Genomic DNA, 15,104 nt, shown 5'->3' on the forward strand with positions numbered 1-15,104 from the left:
GTTTACACTGGTATCACAGAACACCTTCCTTCCTTCTTCCATCAAATTCTCTTTTACAATTAACCAGGTCTTCGTGGCATTTGGATGGTAACCAAAGGTTGGACCGTGTTCAACGATTGCACTCCACCATTGACGAACATTCTTTAACTTTCCTGAACCAGTTGCATCATCAGCGAACCACACCTGTTTGCATAAACCAGCAATTCGATTTATCAGAGGCAAGATACCCAATGCATACATTGACATGGCAAGGGGATCTCCTTGTGTTGTTCCTTCCAAAGATGCAATGATGTCACCACCAATTACAAACAAGGAGATTGAATCCCTGTACGTGTTGATGAGAGCAGTAGCAATTAGTAGTAGTAGTAGTAGTAGTAGTAGTAGTAGTGTAGTACGCATGCGTGTAGTCTGGCGGTTGGTTCAAATTTCGCTCTTCGAGTTGACGTATTCTTTGGCTTTCGAAACGCTCTATATTGGTCAATTACGTCATGACCAAGTGCTGCTGGTGTAACAGCAGTGGACGGTGCAAGAATTGCCGCTGCGCAAAGCGAGGAGTTGAATGTAAGAACTGCAATCCCAGAAACCACGGCCGGTGCATGAATGGGAAGTCGTCACCTTTATCTCACGATTCAAAGAATGCATCAAAGTCATCAGTGTCTCGTTCTGGCTCTTGTAATAGTCTGTCCTCAAACAAGATACCTATGGATCAACCTGTCACCATCACTCTGGAATGTGACACACGTGAATCTCTAGAAGTTTCTAGAAGATCTCAGACACCTATGTCTTACTCTGAGGCACTTCAAAAGGATTTGACACCTATGGATCAACCTGTCACCACCACTCTGGTATGTGACACATGTGAATCTTTAGAAGTTTCTAGAAGATCTCAGACACCTATGTCTTACTCTGAGGCACTTCAAAAGGATTTGACACAATGTTCATCACAAAAACGTCAGTCTCAGTCTTTTTGTTCGGATAAGCAGATGTCCACAGCTTCTACACCGCTTCAGCAGACAAATCCGAGTAACGCTTTTCCTACTAGTTATGGAACGGCTCTGGATTACTCAGGTCACTCGCCCAGCAGGAGTGTACTTGTTGCGGAGACAGTGGAATCAATGAGGAATGCATCTCTAAGAGCACGCAGAATTGTCAGCATGAACGACAGGGAGCTAGGTAGCTCAAAGAGCCCGGTTCAAATAGAGGAAGCTCCTCCAGTCATTTCAGCAGAGACTGGAACTGCATATCAGTCTGTCACACAACAAGAAGTCGTTCTTCATGAAGCTTCTCAAGATCAATCTAATGATGCCATTGACCTGCCAGCTATCCCTCAGTACAGAGTGTTACTGCCTCCTAATTTCAACTGGGGTGGTGTACCTGGAGCAGATATAAAAGATCAGATAGACCAAGCATATCGTGAAGTCGTTCATTGGAAACGGAATTTATTTCAAGTGCCTTACGGATCCTCTGGTGGACACTTCGTTTCTAAACTTACAAGGCTATTTTATGCATTTGCAAATGAATCTGATCTCGAGTCAGTCGCAATAACTGCTGCTATGACGTGGAGCTTTCATCGTTCACGCCAATCATTTTAGCATGCACTGGAGGATGCAGTAAACTGACGTCTATTTTTTTGAAAAGACTAGCCTCACTTTTATCGGAAAAGCACCACACCGAGTACAGCACAACTATCAACTGGCTGAGATGTCGACTGTCATTTGCACTCCTTCGGGCCTGCGTGATGTGTTTGCGAGGATGCAGGTCCAAGCTTCACAGAACCTCAAGGGACTTCAACATTCTGCTGGAAGCAGCAGAAAGTAGATTATAGAAGACTGTTTATCTCAAAGTTGTTACAACCTAGAAACTTGTTGCTATAGAGGAAGCTTTTACATACAGTAGTAGTATTTTGAAAAAAGTAGTAGAGATTTTATTATTATTATTAGTAGTAGTAGTAGTAGTGTGTTAGCAGATGCCGTTTGATTGTTCAAATACACCAGTTCTCTCAGTAGTAGTAGTAGTAGTAGTAGTGGTAGTGGTAGTTTATCACTCAGCAAAAGCATCCACCGGTCATGCCCATACTACAAAAGCCACTACAACGGCACTCAACACAACACTATATCAATCCATTCAATTAAACAAACCCACTTAAGTCAACGTCACAATCTACTTAGTGAGGCAAGCCTCACTGTTGATTAAATCCATGTCATGACATTTTAGAGGCCTGTGCTTGGCCGATCTACTTCCGCGAATGCACAAAACAGAAGATCTTATTAGAGAAAAGCTGATCCGACATCTCAGAAGTTTCATCACTGAACTATATTTCTTTTCAGTTTTGTTGGCAATTAAACTGGCAAGATGTTTGTAGAAGGTGGAAGTTTCAGAGCCCATGTCACCGGTAGAGGAAAAAACCAACAGAGTGAAGCTGGCATGTTCCACTTCCAGTACTCGATGCGCATATTCACGTTTTTTTCCACACTCATGAATGTTGAATGCTGATCTCAAAGAGCCTTGACTATTGGAGCGTGCGTTTGGGTAAAATACCCTTACATCAAAACATGCATGGTCTCCATTTGTCCAGACTCCTCTCGCTGAAAGATCGAGTCTAGCCTCGTCAGACATGTTTTTTTCTGAAAATTTTCTCCAGTCAGAGGTTGTATCATCGGTTTTATCGCTACATCATGACACACCTCAGTCAAAAGATCGGCAGTGATATCCCTAATTTCATTGTGCCTTAGCGTCGAAAAGCCACCTTTAGAACATACCATTGCATGGTCAACGTTGAAAGCAGATCCACAGACACATTTTGAAGGTAGATTTGGTAACATCCAACCATAGCGCATGCATAAAGCATCACGAAAATCTCCTCTGCTCAAATGAAAACCATGTTCTTCAACCGGTAAAATGGATAGCCAATTTGATGCACCCTTTTCAGAGGCAAGTTCAACGCATCGTTTTATAGATGCTGGGCAATTAGCTTCTATTTCTACTAAAGCTTGTTTCTGAGAAGCCGGTTTTTCAAATTTTGTGGCAGATTTTTCTTTCTGGGCAGCTTCGACAGCCACATTGTAGCACTGTTCTTGTTGTATTATGAGAGCTGCTAATGGTGCTGTGATACGACAGGAAGACTTGAACTCAACATCGGACGTGTGAGTTGGATTAGTCAAGTTTAAAGCTCCAAGTCGACAAGGTAGAGCCAACAAATCTCTCACGTCTTGGCTACAATATTGCTGGCCGGTTATGGCAGGAATGAAATAATCACGAATGGCTTCCTCAAGCGGCTGCATCATGGAAGAGATGTTTTCGACAGTTCTTGATATGTATGACCATAGTAGTAGTAGTTGTTAGCAGATGCCGTTTGATTGTTCAAATACACCAGTTCTCTCAGTAGTAGTAGTAGTAGTAGTAGTAGTAGCATTGGTAGTAGTGGTGGCAGTGGCGGTGGTGGTGCTGGTGGTGGTCACAATCTACTTAGTGAGGCAAGCCTCACTGTTGATTAAGTCCATGTCATAACATTTTAGAGGCCTGTGCTTGGCTGATTTACTTCCGCGAATGCACAATACAGAAGATCTTATTAGAGAAAAGCTGATCCGACATCTCAGAAGTTCTATCACTGAACTATTTCCTTTTCAGTTTTGTTGGCAATTAAACTGGCAAGATGTTTGTAGAAGGTGGAAGTTTCAGAGCCTATGCCACCGGTAGAGAAAAAAACCAACAGAGTGAAGCTGGCATGTTCCACTTCCAGTAGTTGCTGCTCATATTCACGTTTTTTTCCACATTCATGGATGTTGAATGCTGATCTGAAAGAGCCTTGACTATTGGAGCACACGTTTGGGTAAAATACCCTTACATCAACAAATGCACTGTCTAGACTCCTCTCGCTGAAAGATCAAGTCTAGACTCGTCAGACATGTTCGCTGTTTTCTTCTGAAACTTTTTTTCTCCAGTCAGAGGTTGTAACATCGGTTCTATCGCTACATCATGACACACTTCAGTCAAAAGATCGGCAGTTATATCCCTAATTTGATTGTGCCTTAGCGTCGGAAAGCCACCTTTAGAACATACTATTGCATTGTCAACGTTGAAAGCAGATCCACAGACACATTTTGAAGGTAGATTTGGTAACATCCAACCATAGCGCATGCACAAAGCATCACGAAAATCTCCTCTGCTCAAATGAAAACCATGTTCTTCAACCGGTAAAACGGATAGCCAATTTGATGCACCTTTTTCAGAGGCAAGTTCAACGCATTGTTTCATGGATGCTGGGCAATTAGCTTCTATCTCTACTAAAGCTTGTTTCTGAGAAGTCGGTTTTTCAAATTTTTGTAGCAGATTTTTCTTACTGAACAGCTTCGACAGCCACATTGTAGCACTGTTCTTGTTGTATTATGAGAGCTGCTAATGGTGCTGTGATACGACAAGAAGACTTGAACTCACCATCGGACGTGTGAGTTGGATTAGTCAAGTTTATACCTCCAAGTCGACAAGGTAAAGCCAACAAATCTCTGACGTCTTGGCTACAATGTTGCTGGCCGGTTATGGCAGGAATGAAATAATCACGAATGGCTTCCTCAAGCAGCTGCATCATGGAAGAGATGTTTTCGACAGTTGTTGATATGTATGACCATTGACAAGCCAAGCCATGAGTAAATGCAGAATAAGCAACATGTTGTGTTAATGCAATCTCTGACAATCGTTTTATTTGCACGACCCACTTATCTACCTTTCTGCTGATATTCTTCAACAAAGGATGAACTACCAAGAGCAGCACCAAGGTGTCTCTTCCCTGATGTTGTTACCTGGACAGAAGTGTCTCCAAAAATATCTTTTGCCTGCTCCTGCTTGTTCTCTTCCACGATCAGCCATGTTTTGTCAGCATTAGCAAAATAGCCAAATTCTGGTCCATGCTCTGTAATAGCATCCCACCATTTTCTCACATTCTTAATGGATGCTGCCCCAGTAGCATCATCAGCAAACCAAACTTGCTTGCACGTACCCATAACTTTGGTGATGAGTGGACTAATGCCAATCACATACATTGACATGGCCAGAGGGTCACCCTGTGTAGTACCTTCAGTTGACTGTATAGTCTCTTCTCCAATCACATACATCAATATGTCAACTCTGTAAGTGTTAAATAAAGCTGTTGCAATAATGGGGCATAGTATGCGAGCATTGTGCAAAGCAACTCGACGGTTCAAAGCATTGAACGCATTACGTGCGTCTACCAACAGAACACAGTCTGTAGCATCATCTTCAAGTATTGCTCTCATTGCATGAACAGCTCCTGCACATCCTCCTTCTTGACCAGCACATACTTGCAAAGGCCCTGAATAACAGCAGACATCATCCTTCACTATAGACATTATTGATTTGGCAATGATCCTTCTGAACGTTTCTCCAATACCAATTGGACGTAGACCAGGAGACTTGTTCAATGGGATTAGTCGACAATCTACTAGTGCTTGGATTCCTCTTGGGTCAACAAATTCTTAGTAGTAGTAGTAGTAGTAGTAGTCTGCTATTGTTTCAAATACACCATATCTTCTCAGTAGTAGTAGTAGTAGTAGTAGTAGTGGTAGTAGTAGTAGTGGTGATGGTAGTGGTGGTGGTAGTGGTAGTGGTAGTGGTAGTTTATATGTCTTCTCATTCCTCTAGACAAACAGCCGGATGTGAGACTGATTGGTGTGTGTGAAATAGTAATAAGAATTATTGGCAAGGCCATACTTTCAATAGTTTGAAAGGATGTTTTGAAAGCAACAGGTTGTATGCAACTATGTGCTGGCCAAAATTTAGGTTGTGAAGCTACCTTTCATTCTATACGCTCTATTTACGAAGATTCTGAAATGGAAGCAATTACTTATAGATGCTACGAATGCATTTAACAGCTTGAATAGACAAATAGCCTTGAGGAACATATCGAGACTTTGCCCACCCATTCATTCTATTTTTATCAAAACCTAAAGAAACCCGTTTTATCTGATGGTTGGTGGTGAACCCGCTTATTGTCACAGAAAGGGACGACACAAGCAGACCCTCTGGCAATGGCCATGTATACACTAGCTACAGTCCCCCTTATCACAAAAATTACCACAAACGGATGCAAGCAAATTTGGTATGCAGATGATGCAGCAAGTGGAGGAAGACTTTCTTCAATCAGAAAGTGGCGGCAACAGATCATTGATATTGCCCCCAAATATGGCTATTATCCGAATCAGTCAAAGTCATGGTTGATAGTCACGCCTCAGCACTTGAATCGAGCACAACATCTACAATGACACGGAAATTCAAATAACGACAGATGGCCACCATTACTTAGGCGCATGCAGCGGTATGAGAAATAACATTTTGCGGCAACTTCCTCAAGAGCAAAGTACAATCATAGTAACAAGAAATAGAACGGTTGTCACTGATAGCTGAAATACATCAACAAGCTGCATATACAACCTTTACTCATGTGGTTATTGTACGATGGACATACATATCCACATGCAATGACCATTTGTCTCAATTTATCAATCTTTTGAAAAACACAATTGACTCTGAATTCATCCGCGCCATTACTAAGCGCCCTCCAACAGGTAATCTAATGAGAAGTCTTTTTGCTCTTCCTACACACTTGGGTGGTTTCCTATCAATCCAGCATTACTTGACAAAGAATACAAGAACTTACTGAGAGCTACACAACCTATGATCAATCGCGTAGTACAGCAAAGTCATGAGTTGGTAGATGCCTGTGAACAGCTACAGTCAATCAAGTATTTAGTTAAACGTATCAAAGCGCATGAAACAAAGCTGGATGCAGAAACACTAACTTTGAAACTTTCAAATGATTTGAAACGTACAGTGGATTTGTCATCAGAAAAATGAGCTTCATTGTGGCTTACAGTCCTACCTATAGAAACTCATGGTTTTTTTTGCACTCAGCAAATCTGAGTTTGGAGATGCTTTATGCTTACAATATGGCTGGCGACCACCTTATCTACCTGACAGTTGTACTTGGAGTCACATCTTCACTATCAACCACGCAATGTCATGTGCAAAGGGAGGCTTCTCTATAATCAGACTTAACGAGCTGCGAGACGTTTTAGTTGGCATGATGTCGGATGTCTGCTGTGATGTTCATACTGAACCCACTCTTCAGCCTCTAAATGGAGAGGTACTGCCAAAGCAAACAACCACTAGCAATGACAAATCACGCCTGGACATTTCTGCTTGTGGTTTCTATCAAAGTCGTTTCCAAAAAACCTACTTTGACGTGCGCGTTTTCAATCCTACTCCAGAGTCAATACTATGACATCTAGTATCACATCATGTTATTGAAAACAAGAACAGGAGAAAAGAGGAAATATGAAAACCGATTGCAGCGATTGGAAATGGCTTCCTTAACACCTCTTATCTTTGCATGTACCGGTGGAGCAAGCAAATTGACAACTACCTGCTTAAAGAAGTTATCATTTCTCCTTTCAGAAAAAAGGATATTTCATTCAGTGTAGCAATTGTCTGGATAGGGTGCAGAGTAGTGATTGCAAGGCTGTAGGTCTGGCAGAAAAGCCTTGTAATCAACCATTAGCTTACTTTCTGTGTGCGCAGGGAATTGGCTTTACAAATAGTCTAGATGTATGTTTTGATTACACTTTTAATCAATGAATTACTGTTTTCCTGTTAGTGGTTGCAGTATTATTGTTATTTATGTATAATATGTTCTACAGTATTTAGTTTGTTGCAATGTATCATAGTATGCTCTATTCGAATACACAATTTCATTCAGTAGTTGCAGTAGTGAATACCCAGTTCTTCCCAAGCACATTGCCATGCCATGACGAACTCTTCAGATCAGACTGAGCCTGTCTATGACATACTCTTTCGAGCCATAGATTGTTCACTTATTTGTAGGATGGCACTTTGTTCTTCTGGATCAGCTGGTCCAAGAGGAATGGACGCTGCTATATTGTAGCGTTTTGCAACAGTTTCAGGGGCTCTTCCAATCTTTTGTTTGATGCTTTTGCTTCATTTGCAAGGTATTTGTCGTCTCAATGTGTAGATCCAAAGGGAGTTGCTGCCTTCTTTGCTTGTCATTTAATATCACTGAACAAAAATCCAGGCGTCCGACCCATTGGTGTCTGTAAAATCATTTGCACAGTTATTGGAAAGGCCATGTTATCAGTAGTAGGAGGTGATATTCAGTCATTAACAAGAGCAATACAACTTTGTGCTGGACAACAAGGAGGTCGTGAAGCAGCCGTGCACGCATTGCAGAAAATCTACGACGATGACTATGTCGATAGCATACTTTAGTTGACGCTACAAGCGCTTTCAACAGCCTAAACAGCAGCCTTACGTAACATATCTAGTTCCTGCCCTGCAATTGACACCCTACTTGTCAATTACTACTGCCAACCATCTTTGCTCTTTGTTGGAGGTGAAACAATTTTATCTCAAGGATGAACTACTCAGGGAGATCCCTTAGCAATGGCCATGTATGCTCTGGCCACTGTGCCACTCATAAAAAATACAAACAGATGGCAGTTGACAAGTCTGATATTCTGATGCTGCTGCAGTTGAATGAAATATAGACTCTACTTTCGAATGGTGGAAGCAATTACACAAATTGTGTCGGAAATTTGGTTTTTTTCCTAATGGCAAGAAGTTCTTGTTTCTTGTTAAACTTTATTTTGAAGACAAGGCTTGTGATATTTTTGGAACACAAACATCAACATCACAACCTCTGGTCGATGTTACCTCTGAGAATTACTGGGATCTGCCAAAGCTTCCAGCAAACAAAAGTCAATTATTGGATTGACCACATTGAAAAGCTTGCGTTAATCGTCAAGTCTCAGCCAAATGTTGCCTACTCTGCATGGACTTCAAGGAAAATGACTTATGCTCTCAGGTCAAGCCAATTCACCTCTGAGACATTATAGCCATTGGAAGCAAGCATCAGAAACACACTCATTTCAGCTCTCACCGTTTGCAGCAGTTCAAGAGATGTTATCAGACACCTGATGGCCTATCCTGCTTGGCTTGGCGGTCTTGGAACACCAAACCCTACATTAATGGTGACAGAGTTTCATATTTTAAAGATATAACTGAATTGGTTAAATTGGAATTCAATGATATCCAAATATCTTTGTATAAAAATTGTATTCCTAATAACAACAGCCATGTAGCAACAGCAGTAGACAAAGAGGCCAAACATCAAACAAGACAACATTTATTTTCTTCATCGTAATCCTGTCACTGGTGTGCGACAACACCAAGTAGGTGTTTTGATATTGTTGGGTTGAGTTAATTATCAAGTAAGGATTGAAATTGATTGTATGCAAACCATTTATATTGAATGTTAGGATAAAAATTCAAAGAATTAAATGCAATAGGAATTGAAAGATATTTACACCGCTTGTTGAGCACTTTCTTCGGCAGCAGTTCGACCTGTTTGATGTCAGTCACCAACAAAATTCGATAAAGACAAACAATCAAAGATTGAAAACAACATGCAAACAAAGCAAAAGCTGATATACTGCTGAATGGTTTACCTTCAAATCTGAAAAGATCCGATGAACTTGCTCAAGAAAACGTGCATCCAGTTTGTTGACTGTACTTCCTTTAGTCGAACACGGGTTCTTCCTCAATAAATCTGCTTTCCAAGATGCAATTCAGCTCAGGAATGGATGGCGTCTTCAATGTCTGAGTGAGCTTTGTCCTTTTGCTGCTTCCTTTACTGTTGATATTGCTGTGAATTGCCATAAAGGTGGATTTATATCAATACGACACAATGAAGTTTAATACTTCTTTGGACAATTATTGGATGAAATCAGGTATGATGTCTTGACTGAGCTCACTGTACAGCCTTTGACCTGAGAAACTGCGTCTGGTTGCTCCTCTATTAAAGAAGACGAGGCATGATTAGACATTGTAGCCTTTGGAGTAGGAGGTGGATGGTTTAAATAAAACTTACTTTGATGTTCTTTTATTCAACCCAAACTTTCTAACATACCAGTCATTGTCACTAGAATCATGGTACCGACGACATGAGCAAGAGAAGTGACGCAAGTATGAACAACGAGTCACAAGAATAGAACATGCCTCCTTTACTCTAATTGTTTTATGTTGTACTGGAGGAAAAATAAAACCATGAATGTCTACTTTCCTGAAGAGACTTGCTTCGTTGCTGGCTGACAAAAGAGACACATCTTATGGGTCTTCTATTCACTGGATCAGACGTCTATTTGGCAGTTACCTGTCTTAGACGTTAGACGATGTCGTGCAAGACAATTCAGCAACAGCATTAACGGTAGCGTTGCAGTAGCTATTGCTAATGGCTACTTGTCGGTCTCTTAAGTAGCAGTAGTTAATACGCAATGTCTTTCAGTAGTAAGAATTTGATTGCTGCTTTAATTGTTAGCTATACATTGCTGTCAACATATACTTAACCTAGTGCTGCATTTTTCAAATACACCATGTCTTCCAGTTTGTGTGTGTGCGTGTGTGTGTGTGTGTGTGTGTGTGTGTGTGTGTGTGTGTGTGTGTGTGTGTGTGTGTGTGTGTGTGTGTGTGTGTATGTCATTGACTGTGGACCTAAGAGACCATCTGCTGTGACATGACATTAGACACTGGAGTACTTGTGAGACTTCGGGTGCTCACATCACAGCAGGCCCAGTGTTCTCTGAGTAGCACATAAGGCCCAGTTTAATGGCTAGGTGCGTGACCTCTGAGAGGCGGCTCCTGATGTTTAGGTTAGGTTGGTTTATGTGTGTTTAATAAATAATATGATTATTATTATTATTTGTGTTTGTATGTGTTTGTAAAGAATTGGTTTTAGATAGCCAGAGATTTCTGCTTATAGAGTAACACCTGCACTACATTTAAACATTTCAACAATGTGACTCTCAATCCAAGTCAGTCATTTGCACAACAATATTATTTTACATCTGCAACACTTGTAATTGCAAGATCATTCAGAAGATCTCAACACATGGCACGTCACAAATGTGATACAATGCCGTATAACAGATTGAAATGACTCATTCCTTTAGACCTTATTTGTTGCCATAGTCTAAAAGACAGCGGGCATCATCGTAAAAGATGGCCAACTTCTATGTTCGTGTGTGTGTGTGTGTGTGTGTGTGTGTGTGTGTGTGCGTGCGTGTGTGTGCGCGCGCGCGTGTGTGTGTGTGTGTACATGTCCAGAATATACAGTTGAAGTTTATTATTGCAAGCGTGTGTTCTACTATCCTACTATTCAATGATTATTTTCTAATTTATTTTTAATAATCTGCTCATTTAACGTAATAATATTGTTGTAGCTTCAACTCCTTCTGTTGTTGACCGTTTGGGTCCTGAAGAAAAAGCTCATTTTGATCAAGCATGCAAAAAAGGCAAAGTGCCAGGCAACACGGTGTTCATTGACTGTATGGGAGAGGAAGATGCGGGCAAGTCATGCCTGGAAGCTTCAATGACAGACAAACCATTTGTTGAAGGTCAGGAGAGCACGGAGGGAGTAAAGGTGAAGATGATGATCTCACAAGCAGTTGGACACGGCACCGACTGGAAAGAATTGAAAAGTGAACAGGAGAGACAAGAGCATCTCAGCAAGCTGTTTGCAAGAGAATTTGTTGTTCATGACAAGGAACAACAGTCCAGCACAGCAAAACCAGACGAGCAAGAGCAGAGCCCACAAGCAAGTTCTACAGAATCTGATTTGAAGGCAAATGTGAATGCAAAAGCAAGCGGTTTGAAGTCAATGTATGCTGAAGCTAGGAGTGATCCAGTAGGATACGAGGATTTCAAACTTGCTAAAGAAATTGATCGAAATGTAGATGAGGCCATTAATCTCATGGAGGAGAATAAGGAGGAGATGCGCAAATTTGAAGAAATGATCAATGTGACAATGATGGACAGAGGAGGTCAAGATCAATTCCTCTCCACACATGCTGCACTTATGGCTGATAATGAGTATCAATGTACAGCTTGTTTTGTGGTTATCGATGGTTCCAAGCCACTAGATGAGAAGGTGACCACATCCAAGTTTCGTCTTGCAGATGGAACTTTTATTGAGAAACCACGAGATGTTGCTACCACAAGAGCCGACGTCATACGCCACTGCTTCACTGCCCTCTCTGCTGCCTTTCCTGCTGGCAGAAGACGCAATAAATTTTTTGGCAAGGGGCGTGTCAAAAGGGCACCAGCAACATTCATGTTTGCTTCTAGAAAAGATAAAGCAAAAAGTAGAAGTTTCATGGCAAGACAGGAGCAAATAGTGCAAGAAATCATCGCTGAAGAGAATTTTGGTGATCACATTGTGCCCTTTAGTGATGATCAGGTGCTGTTCCATGTTGACAACACAAAGTCAGGAACAGGCAATCCCGATCCAACGATCGTCTTGGTCAAGAAAATGATCGTTGAAATGGCTCGTGAATACTGGGATGAAGAAGAGAAGATTCCATTACCATGGGCCATGCTAGATAAGGGTCTGGGTCTGTTGAGAATGAGAAAGCACAAAGTTCTTGATCTGCAGAATGTCTCCCAATTAGCTGCCAGGGTGTGTGATATCTCATTAGATGAGGAATGCAGACAAGCTCTGCGATATCTTTGCAGCCATGGAAGCATTGCATTCTATCACAATGTTGCCGGGCTCAATAAGAAAGTGCTTCCCAACATTCAGTGGGTTGCTGATGTGTTGGTCATCTTTGTCACAGTTCTGGATCGTTCAAGAATTCCTCCTGAGTTTTGGAATGATCTCAAAAAGCTTCATCAAGAAGGGATCATGTCATGGAATCTTGCCAAGTATCTGATGGAGAAGGCAGGAGTAGACGAAGCAAACTACGCTGTGATCCTTATTCTTCTGCAACTGTTTAATATCATTTCAGGGGCATACTTGGCCGCTCGTTCAATTGCTCCAGATGTCAAAGTCCAACAAGGTCAGAACTTTTTTGTACCCTCTATGGTCATCAAAGAAGTCATCAAGACCCCTTTTGCCTACCAATCAGCATTCTGCTCTTCTACATCGCCTCCACCTTTGTTCTTTATTCCCAGAGGTTTCAATGCTTTTCTCAAGCCTCTATTTTACCGTCTTGTGACCCGCATGGTCAGCAAGTACCCAAAAAAGCCACAGCTCAGTAGAAACCAGGTGATACTTCATCTTCACAAGGATGTAAATCTGGAGTTGGTTTACACTGTAAAGGCTGTCATTGTTACCGTCTGCTCTCCATCAAGTCGCAAAAAACTACCTGCAGATGAAGAGCTTTGTCCACTGTGTGACGGTGTGCGAGTGACTCTAATAGAACAACTCACACATGCAAAGGCACGAGGAATGGATGGCTTTCAGTTTGATGTCTGTGTTCATGGTGCTGTTGATGAAGCTCCAGACGAATTTGATCCAAACCGACTGGCTTCATTGGATGAATATCCAGAAGATGATATTCTGCTGGACAAAGAGCACGAAACCATTGATGCTCCTGCTAAACTTGATTTGTGGTTTGATAACACGTCTACTAGTCATACTGTTGAAGGTACCACGTACAGCAGTATAATCAATTTTGTAGATTGACTTGTTTTTATTGTGTTTTGCACAGTTGCTGCTGACAGTGTTTATGATCCAGATGTGATTCTGTCTGCTGTATTACAGCAGGGTCATGATCGTTGGCTCTCTGTTGGTTTGAAGTTGGGATTTACAATGAGCAAAGCCAATGAGAATACAAATGTCTTCTCTCTTGGTACTGACAAGTTGAAGGCTTTGTTTGAAGCAAAAGCACAAGAAGTAGGACGAGATGAAGCAGCCAAACAACTTCTAGCAGCATGTCAGTGTATTCCCCAGCCAATCATTACGGCAGTAAAAGATCAACTGGCAGGTGAGAACCCAATTTGTAATGATAAGCTTTTATGAAGTGAGTTTGCTTAAGGGATTGCACATGTAATGTGCTATATTGTAATGAAATTGAATAAAACTTTGATCAAATTAAATACCGTATTCCCATGACAATTATTTCTAGGTAATTTTTAGTCAGGGAATTAGGGGACAGAGGGAGTTATCCGTGAGGAAAATTATTTTTAGAAGGAAAGTATTTTAGAGATATTGATAGTCTTGTTTTAACTTGTTAAGTGACTAAATTGATCATGATATGTTGCTTTGTAAAATCAATAGCAGCAAGTCGAGTCTTTAAATCGTGCTCTTTGTATTAATTCTTGCCAAGTCCTGATTGGAACAGTCTTGTGGTTTATAGACCTGCCACACACGTTGAAAGACTTATAGTTATAATCATTGTATGATCTTCACAAAATATCTAGTAAGTATCCGAGGTGACTATCCTGTACATTGCAATAAAAGAACGAAGAAGACATCTTTCACACATTATTCATGATTGTAGTTTCCTTTTAGTTAGTAATATTTTATTGAACTGCTGAGGTTGCATCTTGTTTACAAATGCAAATAGAAATAATTTAAGATATCAACACAGTTTCATATAGATGATATAGTTTCATTGATTAGAAATTTGTTTACTAATTGTCATCGATTTCTTTAGTTTCAGGTGTTTCAGTAGCATGTCATCCAAAATCTGCTTCTGCAGAAATACAGCAGAGGACTGACTGCAAATTGAGTGGAAAACGTCTAGTTGATGTAGCTCGTGAGATATCTGGTTATTGGAAGGACTTTGCAGCACTGCTTGCTCCAAGCAAGTTTACCTCATCAACAGTCAATGTAATAGAACAGCAAAACAGATTTTCATTGTTTGGGCAAGCTCATCGAATGCTAGATGATTGGACCGATGATGTAGACAGAGGAGCTACATGTCGTTTAATTATTGAAACATTCGTGAGAATGGACAAGAAAGCGCAAGCAAACTCCTTATTTGGCGCAGACTTGGTAGATTACGTTAAAACGATCATGCAGTAGACAACGTGTGCCTGCCAAGACATCAAAGTGTTTTTTGATTTGAAGCTTGTAGCTACAGAAGTTTTTACAGTATAGTTACCGCATGCACGTCTTGAATAAAGATATCAAAGTTGTAATTGAGTTGTGATGACAGTAACTCAAATGTGATCGTGACACAACATCAAGACAGACAGAGTTACCTATAGATAGTGATTTCATGTGAATATCCAACTTA

The 15,104-nt window shown here is 40.9% G+C and overlaps 1 protein-coding gene across 1 annotated transcript; it reads left to right on the top strand.

Moving 5' to 3' along the window:
* The first annotated feature begins 9,772 nt into the window (after positions 1 to 9,772).
* LOC134198338 (uncharacterized) lies at positions 9,773 to 15,001 on the top strand. Its single transcript, XM_062667710.1, has 4 exons — positions 9,773 to 9,815; positions 11,304 to 13,508; positions 13,572 to 13,847; positions 14,520 to 15,001. The coding sequence occupies exons 1-4, from the start codon at positions 9,773 to 9,775 to the stop codon at positions 14,888 to 14,890; spliced, it is 2,895 nt and encodes a 964-aa protein (XP_062523694.1). The 3' UTR covers positions 14,891 to 15,001.
* Positions 15,002 to 15,104: the final 103 nt, after the last annotated feature.

The sequence above is a fragment of the Corticium candelabrum genome, chromosome 2 (genome assembly GCF_963422355.1).
Source record: "Corticium candelabrum chromosome 2, ooCorCand1.1, whole genome shotgun sequence".
NCBI classification, from domain to species: domain Eukaryota; kingdom Metazoa; phylum Porifera; class Homoscleromorpha; order Homosclerophorida; family Plakinidae; genus Corticium; species Corticium candelabrum.

What these genes read in the sequence shown, in the direction of transcription:
- LOC134198338 (XM_062667710.1), top strand. Translation starts at nt 9,773, where the DNA reads ATGAAGTTTAATACTTCTTTGGACAATTATTGGATGAAATCAG. An exon ending in CAATTATTGGATGAAATCAG is followed by an intron (nt 9,816 to 11,303) that starts GTATGATGTCTT and finishes ATATTGTTGTAG; the next exon opens with CTTCAACTCCTTCTGTTGTT. An exon ending in AGTAAAAGATCAACTGGCAG is followed by an intron (nt 13,848 to 14,519) that starts GTGAGAACCCAA and finishes CGATTTCTTTAG; the next exon opens with TTTCAGGTGTTTCAGTAGCA.